At 47.2% G+C, this 14,413-nt stretch overlaps 1 protein-coding gene across 1 annotated transcript in view; it reads right to left on the bottom strand.

Moving 5' to 3' along the window:
• LOC103084202 (deoxycytidylate deaminase) overlaps positions 1-5,004 on the bottom strand; it is a 23,899-nt gene extending 18,895 nt beyond the window's left edge. The window contains exons 1-2 of the mRNA XM_007470026.1: positions 4,888-5,004; positions 4,172-4,307 (exon numbers count right to left, since the gene is read on the bottom strand). Of these exons, the coding sequence (XP_007470088.1) occupies positions 4,172-4,307; positions 4,888-4,995 (244 nt within the window). The 5' untranslated portion in view covers positions 4,996-5,004. The remainder of the gene's footprint in view (positions 1-4,171; positions 4,308-4,887) is intronic.
• Between the last annotated feature and the right edge of the window lie 9,409 nt (positions 5,005-14,413).

Raw genomic sequence — 14,413 nt, 5'->3', positions numbered from 1 at the left:
GAAAGAGTGATCTCTGAATTACCACAAGTATTTCGCCTCCATTTTATAAAATTGGTATTTTGATTAAACGTGCTTCACTCTGATGACTCCCACAAAGAGAAAGGAACGGAAAGTGTCAGCTGAGCACTTCATTCTGGGGTTAGCAACCACCCCTCAAAAATTAAAGTCTTCCAAAGTTTTTTTACAAGGTAAATTAGATATATCTGCTCCTTTCCAGTTTTTTTTTTTCATTGTCATTCATGTGAAAAGGTGTCACTATAATCACGCTGGCTTCTTCCTGCCACTTACTGTTACTGACATCATACTATCTTTTGGATTTCTCAGGAAAAAGATGAGATAAAAGGCAGTTTCCTTGGCAGGGGGAATTTTCATTTTCCATATTAATACCACATTATAATCAAATCGTTTCAATGAAGTTTTGATCCTAAGCCTGGAAGAACAAAAACACCCTTTAAAAATGCCTCTCTAGAGACACAGCCCAGAAAAAACATCATCTTCCTACTCTGTTACACATATTCTGTGTTTACCTCCCCTTCCACAGAGTGTCAATCAAGACTAATGACTTCCAAACTTACAGAATTAATAAGGAGAATTAAGCTATATATGTTAACCAGTAAACTTAAACTTACACAATTCCCAAGCTCCCCTTGGGAGAAATGTGAAGGGAAGCCAGGTGCAAACGGCTTCCTGCTTCATCCTAGGTGCAGGCCACCACCACCTGAGCTCTCGACGTCTGGGGGGTCATTTCATCGAAACCTCTGTTTGCTCAAGTGCATAGCGAGAAGAAAATGGGTGGCCCACTGCTGCCATGTACTCGCTTCAGAAAAGCTGAATTCCCGTGCCCCCACCCCCCCCCAAAGGAAGCACAGAGCGCTGGCCTCGGCATTAGAAGATGTCACCCTGCCTGTGTGGCATTGTATTAGTTACTTAACATTTCTGGGCCTTCAGGTTCCCATCCATGAATGAAGCGGGTAGCTTAGACCCCGTGGGCACAAACCCTAAGGTACCACTGAGGTTCTGCCAGGGCTACAGGGACGGTCCACAGACTGGCAAACATACGTCTAGCACTTACATACGCTTTTTTCCAAACATCAGGAAAGTTCAGATTAATGCAAAGTGTTACTGATATCAAATACCTTTTTGTCATCATGGATCTTCTTACTCAAAAGATACCAATAAAAGATATGATCTCACTTCTGTGTGGAATCTAAAAAACAAAAACAAGCTCACAGATACACAGACCAGATGTGTGGTTGCCAGAGCGGGGACGTGGGTGGGAGAAATGGGTAGAGGGGTCAAAGGTACAAACTTCCAGTTATAAAATGAAGTCCTGTGATGTTCACCATGGTGACTGTAGTTAATAATAATACAGTACTGCACACTTCAAAGTTGCTAAGAGAGTAGGTCTTGCAAATCTTCATCGTAAGAAAAAAAACTTTGTAAACATATCAAATATTGATACATATGAATCATCATGTCCTATACCTGTAACTAATGTAACTTTGTATGTCAATTATACCTCAGTTTTTTAAAAAAGACACTACTAGTTTAACTAGCATTATATAGGGGTCTTGGAAGGTTTTTTTGACATTTAAAAGAGGGTCCCTATATACTCAGAAGAATTAGGAAGCCAGGGGTCTGGAATCTAGATAACCCCTAAAGCTCCTCTATAGGGATGGACACAGAGTCATCCCTGAGACAGCAGCCCAGCCACCGTCAATGTCAGTGAGGAGAAAGGGTTATGCCCACCCAAGTCCAGACATTATCACTTATTTTTTAAAATTAATCTTCTTTAAGTCTTAAAACAGAAAAATAGAATTTGCATTTAGTCAATTAGCACCAAACATTTCTATTACATCCAAGGCTACCTAAACATTTACTTCTCTGTGACCCAAAATCCCTTCAAAAGACAAGACCGAGTGGATAGTTTACAGCCAGTCATAGTTATTCAGACTTAAAGCCCATCTTTACATGTATTATGATGGTAGTGATACTAAATGCCTTTTAAAAACCATTTAATACATTCTCCGACTTTTATGGTACATCGAATTATAGGCTTACTCTCGTGAAAGAAAACTGTCTACATTCTAACACGGCTACATGTAAAATGAATAATTGATAAGTAAGGGGCAAAGAGCTTTGAAAACCTAGAGGTATCACATGGATAGTAAAAAATAATGCACACAGAAAATCAGTGCCCTGAAACTCAGCAGTCATTCAATAGAAAACAATCAGTGGAGCTGGACAAATGCCTGTGTGGGTTTTTTTTTTTTTTTTTTTTAATTCCTTCTGGAAAGGAGCTCTGAAAGGTACTCTCCAACTTGGACAAAAGGCAAGTGTCTCAGAACAAACACAATTAGCTACTGGAGAGGTTCTGGACGTGGGAAGTCGGGGGATGGTAAATGTGCTGCAAAGCCTTGGGCTTCTAGGTCACTGCCAGAAATGTGTCTGGGGCTCATGGCGATTGAAGGAGGCACAGGTCCTACGGGAGAGCCGCCCGGTAACCAGTGAGGACCCCTCTACGCCGTGCAGACCACTGGCATCGTTTTGCCACCAGCCTCAGCGTCACAGACTGACACCTCCCAGGAACTTCTCTACAGGGAAGCTCAGCGCCGGGACCCACAGCCCACTGTCCTGACTCAGTGAATACGGGCTGCGGCCCTTACACATGTCACCGTGGACCTTGAATTCATCAACCCTTTCATCTTTATATGGGACCTTGAACTGTCCTGTGAAAAAGCACCTTTGCGTGTGCCTACAAATAACGAATCATTTCCCTTCTTTCTCGTCATTGAAAGCATACAGAACCAAAAGCAGGGTGACCACGAGTTTCTCAAATACGCTGGCACATCTTTCCCGCGCTCCACTCGGCTATAAAGCTGAGGCTGAGAAGGCAGTTTTACCCTCTTTTCCCCGGGATCCGACTCTTCCTTCTCTGACAAGGGGGCGAGTTAAATGGACTAACCCGATGATGAAATCCCCTTAATCACGGAACTGTTCTATTCCCTGAGAACCCTGAGTGCTTTGTAGCTCTCCCCAGTCTCATTCCTTCTCCACCTCCAGGCACGTTTTTTTCTTTTTCTTTCAAAAACGAAGCAGCTGCCCTGAAGCAGCTTAGAAAGAAATTTATGGGCTTATTTAACATGATTAAGGTCCAGGAACATTAGTAGAAATATATAAATTAGGCTACGTGTAGACTTGGAGCTTTTCGTGTGAAAAACTCCAGAGGAAAACCTAGCAGGGAAGAGCCAATGAAACAGAAAGGGCTCACACGACACCTGACCCTTATTTCCTGAGGGCACAGCTTTCCCATTCGGATGGCCTGCATCTACGTTACTTCCAACAGAGGCAGTCTGTTCATTTCCAGACATAAATTCAGGTCCAAACGTTAAGAAAATTCAGCAACCAGCATATGCAGCCCGATGCGCCTCTTTACAGCATTAGTTGCATATTCTCCAGGGAATTAAAGGAAAAGTGAGGCTTGGCTGGTCACTCCCAGATAACCTCTGATAAGCTCTGAAGTGAGTCCCCCTGGGGCTCAGATAGCCAACAGATTATAACAAGCATCCCCCCCTAATTTAAAGATGAAAACCAGAGTTGGCCAGGCCAAAGGTCTCGCATTCCACGCGTCTGGCTCGCGGTCTGGCCAGCGGCCACTCTGGGATTGCGGCGCCCGGGGAAACAGAGGCAAGCGACTGCATCACCCTCTCCGGGTGTCCAGCTCACAGCTTGTGTCCTGCTTCCCAGAGACGAGCTTGAGCCAGATTTTCCTCCGTAGATGGAAATGCACGCTGCTTCTCATCAGAGCAAAGCCCTGGCCAATACTTGGTTAGCCGGCCTCGCTCCCAAGTAGCCAGGAAACAAATGGCAGGGCCACCGGGCCCATTTCACAGCCACCTCCCCCGGGGGCTGTGGCACTCTGCAGAGAAGCCACACGTGAGGCCCACGACAGAGCCCTGGCCCCAGGGCCAGGCTGGTGACCACTACCACGCCTCCACTTCTTGGCTCTCTTTGGCACTTAAGGGAAATTGGGGTACTTCAATAGGATTTTTTTTCTTTCCAGCTGTCGGTAACAACTGAAAAGGAAGATGATGCTTTCTGACCCTCTACCGTATTTAAGCACTCACCGAGGCTAAGACACAAGCAGAATGGAACACACAACATGCCCTACCGTAAGGGTATTTGGTATCCAGTATACTCTCCGCTGTCCTCCTCCAAGGCAAGAGGTCATCACTGCATCCATTTGGCATTCCATTGTACCCAATGCCCACGATCTTGTTTTCTGCATTCACGATGCAGGCTCCGACCTAAAGGAAAACATGCCCAAAGGCTTGGTGACTTCGGGTGGCTGGTCTGCCGGTGGAGAGGCAGAAAGTGGGGCCAGAGGCCTGCAGAGCTCCAAGATGGACACGCTACTTCTGGAGGGGCCAAGAGCTCTGTCTCCTTGGGGTACCAGAGGCAGTGAACAATGGCATGTGACAATTCACTCTCTCACAGGAGAGGTAAGCAGGCAGGAATGCAGCACAAGAGACAGTAGATTTACTCTGCTTTTTGTAAGTTGGCAGGTGTCCACTGAGCCTCTTCCTCTTGTACTTTGCTCACTTGTAGGTACCTCCGTGTCTGTGAGTGTCCAAACATTCTCCTGTAAAACTCACTTACCGGGCTTCCCTGGTGGTGCAGTGGTTGAGAGTCCGCCTGCCGATGCAGCGGACATGGGTTCGTGCCCTGGTCCAGGAGGATCCCACATGCTGCAGAGCGGCTGGGCCCGTGAGCCACGGCCGCTGAGCCTGCATGTCCGGAGCCTGTGCTCCGCAACGGGAGAGGCCACAACAGTGAGAGGCCTGCGTACCGCAAAAAAACCCAAAAAACAAAAAACAACTCACCCACCTGGGAGTTTGGATCTTTGCTCCTCTGTGCCGATAAGAAAGCCACTGCCATGAAATACTCAGGCCATTCCAAATAGTCATCACGTTTTTTACAGGGAAATTCACTCATGCTGGGTCTAGAAGAAAAACACAACAAAATAGCAGTGTACAAACACATTTTGGTCAATCTGCTCTCCAGTTCAACCCAAGCATATTTCAACTTTGGATCTCCACACTCAGACAATTTCAACTTACATTTATCAATCAGAAATCACAGCACATGAACCCCAGACGGTCTCTGGTCTTCAGAAAAAAAAAAAAATTAAGAAATTAAGTTACTATTTCAGAAGTTTGGATTCGGCTTGTATGGCTGCGCATTCCCAGATATTACATCTATTTACTGCTTTCTCATGGGATTTTTTTGCCAGTTACCACACATGCCTGCCCAACAAATCACTGTCATCCTTTACCTCTCTCCCTTATCAAATGGAGCCAGCAAAAGAGGGAAAGGGAAAGGAGAACACTTATTGATCATCTAATATATTTCAGACACTGTTGAAGGTTGTACACATCATCTCACTGAAGCCTCGTTCTGAGCTAAAGGTAACTAACATCCCTCTTAGAGAGAGGCTCAGAGAATACAGGTAACTCTCCTTAAACCACACCGGATTATTCTCCATGCCAGTTGGATTCCATTTGGAGCTGTCCCAACTGTGATATTCATGTGTGCCTTCCCTTTCGCTTAGTTTCCCCAGGTGGGACAGACGTTATCCACTGTGAGTACTGAACCAAAAGAGGAGAAATGATGAAGACTGCCAAGTGCCATGAGTAAAGCAAGATTTCGGTAACACTGCGCTCTACTCCCGGGCAGGCACAAGCGTCTCTCCAACAGGGAGAGAGCCCTGAAGGGACCCAAAGCTTCCAGTAAGGGGGTGGGGGGATCCTTTCAAGGGAGATGAAGCAAGGGCAAGGAAGGAGGGCAAGGCAGAAACCCGGTGGCTCTAGGGGAAAAGTCTCATTTTTAATGGCAAGGGCTGAAGGAAGGGGAGGCTTTCCCAACAGCTGGGCTTCGGGACCTAGCTGTGACGCTGACGCGCCCGTGCAGCACGTCGGTGCCTGCGGGGAACCTGGTCACCCACTAGGTACGCTTCCCCGATCCTCAGGGTCCTGTAAACCCTCTTAACGCGCAGCGACGCTGGACGGAACTGGTTTACCATGCGGTTTAAGGGGCAGCATCCAACACCGCTGCTGGGGGCCCGGAGGGGTGCTGGCTAGGCAGGAGGCCAGGCGAGGAAGCAGAGCGGAGGGAAGGGAACTTACTGCCGGCTTAGGGTTGGCGCTCGCTGGTGCCCTGCAGCCCCGCTGCAGAACGGACCCAGGGAGACACGGCTGGTCACCGGCCCGGCCGCAAGCCACGCTCCTCCCGCCCCTCGAGGCCAACTTCGGGACGCACCCACGCTGCCCCGCCGCCCACGTGGCAGCTCCTCTCGGACGCCCCGGAGGCCGCCGCGCGCCCCGCGAGGTAGACCAAGCGCCGCCGGCCCCGCGCCGCTTCCCCGGCAGCACGTTGGACCGGGAGGGGGCGTCCCCGCGGCCGCCCGCTGACCCGGCCGCCCCTCCGCCCCCGGCCCACGACCTGCAGGCTGGCGCCCGTCCCCGCCGCCGCCGCCGTCCCAACGTCCCGCCCGGGAAGGAAGTCGGCAGAGGAGGCGGGGCCGCCGCGTGGCCGGAAGGTGGCGGGACTCCACGCCCAGGTCGCCGGCGCTTCCTCGTCCCGGCTGGCCGGCGACCTTCCGGGCCGGCGCACGAGCGGTCGCGCCCGGGCCGCCAGCCCCCTGTGCCGTAGCGGCGCTTGGGGTTCGCCCTTGGCTTCCATCTGGCGGCCGCGAACGCGCGCCGAGGCCGCTGGGGCGGCACCTGAACGGTCGCCCCCGCCGCCCCGGGTCCTCGGACGGCACGGCTCGTGGCCGCGCCCAGGCTCCGACTTCTTCGAAACCGCTGCAGTTTCAGATCTCGGGATCTGAGGGTCGTTTCAGCGGTTGCTGGCGAGGGTTTGGGGTTTTTCCTCCCCACTTTTTTCGGGGCAGGACTAAGGGGAAGCAGTTTGGGCCCCTGGAGCGGGCCTGCGGCGTCGCCGGAGCGGCTTCACTGTTCCTCGCGGGAGGCGTTTGTTGGCCGGCAGCGAACCGGGTCGGGCGGGGAGGCGCTGCCCTCGAGGCACAAATGCCTCGAAGCTGCATTTGCATAAGCGCTGGGCTTGGCCGGCTTCGCTTCCTACGCCAGGCGTGGGGAAGAGCCTGAGACGCGTGCTGAACGGAAGCCTGCTCCCCCTTCCCAGCCCCACCACCGTGCACACCCTTTCCTGGTGCTCCCCGTAACGCTTGCCGGCTATACAATTGTGCATATTTTGTTAACGATTGTTAGAAAGATCCGAAAAACTGGGTGCAGGTCAATAGGGAAGACCTGGGGTGACACACATTTCTGAAGGCAGCTGCTCCAAGGAAAGAAATCTGATTTTCTTGAACTTTCTTATTCTCTTCAGACGTCTAGCCCCGCAGTCGCTGGAACATTGGTTACACGGCAGAGAATGAGGAAAGGACCCCTTTCTGTTTCACACGTGGGGCTTGAGGATACTGTCAGGACGCCATAAATAATAGCTACTGTAGCAATCCTGAGTTGCGATCAGCACATCCCAGATCTGAGCCTCGGATCCAAACAAAACCTTGTTAACTATATTCCTTTAGCCTAACAGAGGAAGAATGATCAGGATAAACAGTTGGTCCTATCTAATTTCTCCCTACAGCAGGCACATCATTCTTCATCTCCATGGTCCAGCCTGTAGATTCAATAATTAAATTATGTACTGCCTTCAGTGGATGCCGGGAAAGCGAAGGGGAAAAATTCTTCATCATTAACTATAGATTTTTTCTTTTTTTCTTTTTCTTTTTTTGTTTTGCCTTGCTAAGACTCAGGCTGGAAAGGGCTACATAGATTAAGGTGGTGATTTTTAATGTCAAGTTAACTTGACTTGGCTGTCTCGTTGCCACTAAAGTTTATTATATGCTGAGCCCCTGGTTCCCCTCCCCCTCCCAAATCCACTGCTTGGTCCGTGTTACCCTCATCTATAGCCTTTGAGCCTTCATAGATCCGTTTCTCTTCTTACCAACCTCCAACCTATACGTCACCAGTTGCTGCTGGTGCTTCAAGCACAACATCGTTAAGCTTTCTTCCTTCCTCTGCTCCGTAAAGACTGTCATACATAATTTAGTTACTTCTCATCATTCTCCACTTTGGTCAACTCACACACTCCCCTCTGCCATAAATTCAGGATCCTGCTTGCTACAAACACATTACCCTGAATGTTCCTGCATTTCACTGAAAGTCTCTCATCTTATTAGATGACATCATTCATAATACAGGAAACACCCCTGATTCATGGTCTCACAACTTGAGGTTTCAATTGTTCTACACCCACAGCGAACCCAGGCAGCCCAGGAGGGGAAAGAACGCCTTCCTCGGTTTATCTGGCTCATTAACACCCTGTAACTCCACGTGTAACTGTAGGTGTTAAAGCTCTCCTGTTAATACCTCGTATTCTGGTTTATAATTAAAGATCTTTCTCCACCCACCACAGACACAGAAGCTCGCTGTGTTTTCAGCCACACCAGTTGTGAGCAGAGAGGGCTTCACACGGGGTGAAGACGATCAGCTGTGTGAAGGATTTACTGCCACAGGCTTTGGCTCGGCGCCTCTACTTACCAGCCTGCAGGTTACGTGTGTCTGGTCTGTAGCACAACCTGGAATATATTCAGTACCTTGAAGGTGGCAGATCCAGGTTAAAAAGACAGAAGTCAAAGTAAGAGTCTTCTAGGGTGACCTCACATCGGGCTTTGATGGTATTCATAGATGTCTGCTCTATCAAGATACCATTCATCACCTCTCCCATCACCTCTGTTACCCAGGAAAGGATGTGATTTGCAACCCAGAAACAGAGGCAGGAAGTCTGGAAAGTCACCAATCTGTGGGTATCTAATTTGTCATGTGAAAAAGGGCACAGGCCTCGGGGTCTAACCAGACCTTGATCTCCAGGCCCACTTCTTACTACCCAAATGACCTTCAGAGTCTTTTGTTTCCTCATCTGTAAACTCAACAACATTCACGCGTTCGATGGTTTTTTAAATTAATTCTCTATGTGCTAGGTGCTGTGAATCCCAGTGACGAACAAGGTGAACAAGGGAAACCCGTGTTCTTGCCCTCCTAGAGCTTAGCACCACCGCTGCCCCACCCCAAATAAATGCTGAATCAAAGAGCCTCACTGCTGGCTTAGTTAACGCAATAAATGCTGTCATAAGGTAACTCGCCTGTCGGAATATCTTTGTTCTTAATCCCGTGATTGTCAAGACCAAAACCTTCTTTCCATAGCTCAACAGCTGCCCTTAGAGGCAAAGGACCACTTTCACTTTTTTAAAAAGAAATCTTTGTTTATGTTTCCATGCAGCAGTCCCAACTAGACTGTTTAAACCTTAAGTAAGGGGATGAGTGGACCAGAAAAGAAGTCAATGTAAATTCTAGAAAAAAAAAATACATGGTCTTGTCAATATATACATTTTTATATGTGTATTAGAGCAAGGAGTCAGTTATTCATGTTTAATGAAAGTCAGACAGACTGCAAACTGACAACATTCCTATCCCCGAAAAGTCAGGATTCCTAAACAGGATTTGGGTTATGAGTTGAGGCCCCCAATTATCTTTATTGTGACACAGCTTCAAAATGATAACGAAGATCAGTGAGGAAGTGTTAACTCGGCGTGTGCGCAGAGCTGGCTGCTTTGCGATGGTGTATCAATAAATGTTGCTGACTAAATAAAAGAATTAATAGGCAATAATTGCTTTACGCCCAATTTTTTGGAGCATCCCACGTGTCAAGAGAAGGCCTCCTCTGTAAACTCTATTATACCTCTCTATCTGCTTCCTTTTTCTCCTTGCACTTGATGGACCTGGAAAGACATTTAATGAGTTAGACACTGGAGCTGGTTGGGTCGGGAGCCGAGGGTGAGCTGAGCTGTTTTCAAGACATGTGGTATCTCAGTGCTTGGATTTGAGTCTTGGCCTAAACTAACCACCCATCTCCAGGACCGGAACGGAAGGCAGCTGGGAGGCGTCTGCGGTGTGTCAGTTCTCCCCTTGATTTGCTTTTCCGCTACAGGGCTGAACTTGCAGCCTCTTTCATATATAACTGGTTGAAGCTGATGAAAATTACATGTCTTATCACTTCTTAAAAGAAAAAAAAAATTATAAAATGTAAATCTAAAAGAAATGGGCAATTTTCTTGTACCACTTTATATTTCTGTGTAAGTTACCACGTGCCAATCATTCTTACTTTTTAAAATTCAAATTTGTCAAGCAGCATGTAGGCTTTCAGTGTTGTACAAGAAAAGATAATGCTTCGTGCGGAACAGTCACTTATGTTAGTTCTGCAAACGTGCCTACCAAAAGAGAGTTTAGCAGATTGCTGGTTTTATAGAAATATTAACGATCACATTAAATTACCCCCTCTACTCTGGGGTCACCATGGAAAGGTAATGAACAAGGTATTACGGTTCTGGATAGAGAATTCTTTATTGACATCAAAGTCCCCACTCATTCTGTAGTGTGTATTTTCACTGATGTAACAAGGTGAGTGCCCAAGAACCATTGTAAATGAAAGCCCCTGTGTAAACTGTATCGGGAAGTTGATGGCTCTCATAATCTGCTTGACATGTTGTGCCTTCTGTCAGCTCGCTGGAGCGCTCACTGCGGGTAAACGTCTAAAATGAGAAAGCAAGAATCAAATGAATATTTTAGTACGGCTGCTCACTACGTATGTGTATATTGAGGAAACATCTGTGGTTTTGCTATGACAACAACAATCAGTGCCGTGAGGTGAAAAGCCAGCTTCTACGGGCACAAGCAAACCCAATACGGAAGGAAGCCTATATCCTATTTGAGTAACTACTGTCACTGTTCACAGTAAGGAATTCTAAGCTTTGATGCAGGAGGTGATGGAGAACAACATGGCAGTGACAAGGTCAAAGTCTTCAAAAGCCCCTTTTGGACCAACCTCTGTCTGCTGCAGTGTTTGACTGACAACCCGGAGATGGTGCCAGGTGTCAGCCACGGAGCTAGTAATGCTGTCTTCGAATTAGCCCTGGATTGAGTTAAATATCAACGGAAAGGAGTGGAAGGATACCTGTGAAAGCATCCTTATGAGAACGGGAGAGATTTAATAGTTTGGTGGTTCCCGTAGCCACTATCCTGCAAGAAAAATCAATATCTATACAGTGTTAGAATCACACCAAGGGGTCCTGGAGCTGGGCCATGTCACTGAAGAGCAAACTCGGATTCATTAGAGCAGCAAGTCAGGATGTAGTGGCAGGTGAAGCACAAATACAACCTGGGCTCTTTTGTCCGAAACCCAAGAAGATGCTCTTCTTTCAGGATCCAAGTATATTTTAAAAGCACAGAATTTACAAAGCTGGAAGTGACCTTAGCCATCACTGAGTCCAGCCCCTTCTTTTTACAGATGAGGAAATAGAGGCCCGGAAAGAAGAGCTGCTTTGCTTCCATTCACATGGCTGATCTGGTGAGATCTCCAGGTACCACACGGCCCGTCCCGAGTCTTAGAGTCAATCACAACCGTTCATTCGGAGCCTCTATGGAAGGCACTCTGCTGAGCCTTCCAGGAGCATAAAGAAAGCTGAATCAGCTTCCTCCAATTCTGTGCCAGAGAGAAAACTACCTAACAGGTTGACCAACACTCAATAGTTAAGTCGCGGTGTAAGACGACAATAAAAGAGCTGTCCAGGGGAATTCCCCGGTGCTCCAGTGGTTAAGACTCTGCGCTCCCAACGCAGGGGGGCATGGCTTCGATCCCTAGGATCCTGCATGCCCCATGGCGCAGCCAAAAAAAAAAAAACAAAAACAAAGCAAAACAAAAAAAACAATCAATTTAAAAGAGCTGTCCAACGTAGAACATGATTTATTGTGTGTGTTTTCTACCGAAAACCAGCCCTTTCTGCCCACCCAGGAAGTAGCTTATAGACACAGGGGCCCCCCGCTCCCCTCGCCACTGCTGCCATTAAGTGCAATGTTCTGTCTATAACCCAGTTTCTGTTTCGGAGGAAGTGCAAGACACACAAGATGCAAGGAACAAAAGCCTCTGCACAGACATACAGGATCATACGCATTTCAACCCTGAGCACTAGAAGGCGCTCTAACCGTGGCCCTTCCTAACCCGGGGAGAAGGTCCCGCCTGAAGAAGCCGGGTTGTGTTTCTGGAGCTGAGCTTAAGCTCACGCAAGGAGGAGCGTGTGCCCTCGTTTTGTATTCACTGAATATTAAATGTGACTATGTCCTTGGCATAATCAGAGCGCCCTGAGAACCATGGAGTTTCGGGCAAATAAATATATAACGCACACATATGGGGTCTTTCTGCTTTGTACTTTTTAACTCAATGCGCGTTGAAATCCCAGGGATACCATTACCTTTCAGATAGAGATCTACTATCTTTGCACTCACACAAAAAGCATCACATGAAATAAATACATACATACATACATACATACATACATAAAAAGAGTGTGTGCAGGAAGTACACCCTCTTGGACCGGAGAAGGTGCCTGGATCTGGCTTAGAGACTAATAGCTAAAAACTAAGTCTGGCTGCTGGGAACCAATAATATCTCCACAATAATGCATAGACCCCCATGTAAACTCCTTATCTTTGCCTTCCATTCCTTTATGTTTTCATATTCATGGCTCCCTGTGAAACCCAGAGGAGTCCCTTTCTTGAAAGTCTTTGTTAATAGCCTATTCACTCCCTCGCTATACTCATGTCACATATCGCAAATGCTACGTGTTGGCAGAAGGTGAGATAGCAAGTTTACATTTTAGAGTGTAATTTCCTTATGGAGCAATCCGTTCGTTTGTAACGGCCTGCCCCTGTTCCAGCCAGATTCTGTATGCCAGGCTCTGGGACAGAGGAAAGAACTTCATTTTCTAAAAATGGTGGCAAATTCTGTTAGTGATTTTAGTGGCACATTAAGCCGGTTATTATTAGACAGAACTGACATTTCACATGCAGACATATTCTTTACTTGAAAGTCAAGTGTCATTCAAAAGAGGGAGAAATTATTTAGGATTTCTGAAAACATCAAAGAAATCCCCTGCAAACCATCCTCGTAAATGCCTCAGTCAGTTCAGGAACCAGGGCCAGAACTGATGCCTTTGATTTCTCTTTGATGCAAACAATAATACAGAATGGAATGGCTTTGGGAAATGCTCATAAGCAGTGGTTGGGAAAGTGGATTCTTCTATATTCACAGCCAGACCCCAGTGCTGATGGGCTGAAGCCCAGTTGATGGTGGGTATTATGCATTCACAGTGCACACCACAAAGAACTCCCCTCTCCTTGCTTCATCCAAACAGAATTGCATCCTCCTGCTGTATATACAGAGATTGCAGCAGTAGCTGAGATGCTTGAAGAGTTTTTCACTGCATATGCCTTTAGAGGTACACATTTGGCTCAGCAGAAGCTAAACATTTTTAAGAGCACAGTAAGAAATAGGCCAGAAAACATCAAAGCTTTATAGCTTTTTAGAAAACTTGATGGTCTTGCTGGTACAACTCCCTGTGATATGGTTCAGTTGTAATAACAATGGAAAGTGTATCAGTGCAAACTGCTGATGAAACATCAGAAAATGTAGCCAAGGGTCTTTTAAACACATTTAAGAACTGTTCTTTTGAACTGTGCCTCTTAGCCTCGGAAAACCTCTTCAAGATTTTAAACAGGGCTTTGGATGAACTGCAGAGTGAGAAGCTGAAATTATCTCGTGCACTGGAATCAATATCAAGCGATATTTTCTCTTTGAGAGAAATTCAATCTGACAGAAAAGAGAAGGAGCCATAAGGAAACGGACCCTGGCTAAAATGCTTGCCTTAGAAATACGCTGTAAAGCAGTCCAAATGAGGTGATGTCACCACAGGCAGAAAACCAGAGTGACGGAATAAAATGTGATCTGGGCTTCAGAATACTTCATTATCACTACCACAGGTCACTAGGCTTCACAAAACGCATCCATCAGCCTTGCTAGCCATTTGCAAGCCGCCGCTCGTAGCTAGATGGCGCAGTGACTGACCGCACAGCCCCATGATCCTGGGGAGAGCAGGGTTCAAACGGAGGCCTAGGTGCCCAGACCCACGTTTGCTAGTCTCAAAGTGCTCTCTAGTGGCCAGAGGAACATAAAATTATCTGATGCTTGGAAGCAGGTGGGGGAGGATTCAGAACTAGATGTCTCGGAAAGGCAAGGTAGAGATGCTGTCTAGCGCAATTGGCATCTTCTGGATCCGTGGGAATGTTTTATGAGCAAATTTGCCTTTGCCAATGAAAGCGTTCAGGTTTAAATGAACCCCTGTGCACTTGTAGGAGGTTCATTAATGAAAGTTATATCTAAATAGAATACAGAGTACATTTAGCTTTACCGTCTATCTGTCCGTGCGAATGCTCTGTAC

Source organism: Lipotes vexillifer, unplaced genomic scaffold (assembly GCF_000442215.2).
Source record: "Lipotes vexillifer unplaced genomic scaffold, Lipotes_vexillifer_v1.1 scaffold1980, whole genome shotgun sequence".
In the NCBI taxonomy this organism is placed as follows: domain Eukaryota; kingdom Metazoa; phylum Chordata; class Mammalia; order Artiodactyla; family Lipotidae; genus Lipotes; species Lipotes vexillifer.
Note: the sequence above shows the minus strand (reverse complement) of the source record. Positions and strands in the feature narration are given on the sequence as shown.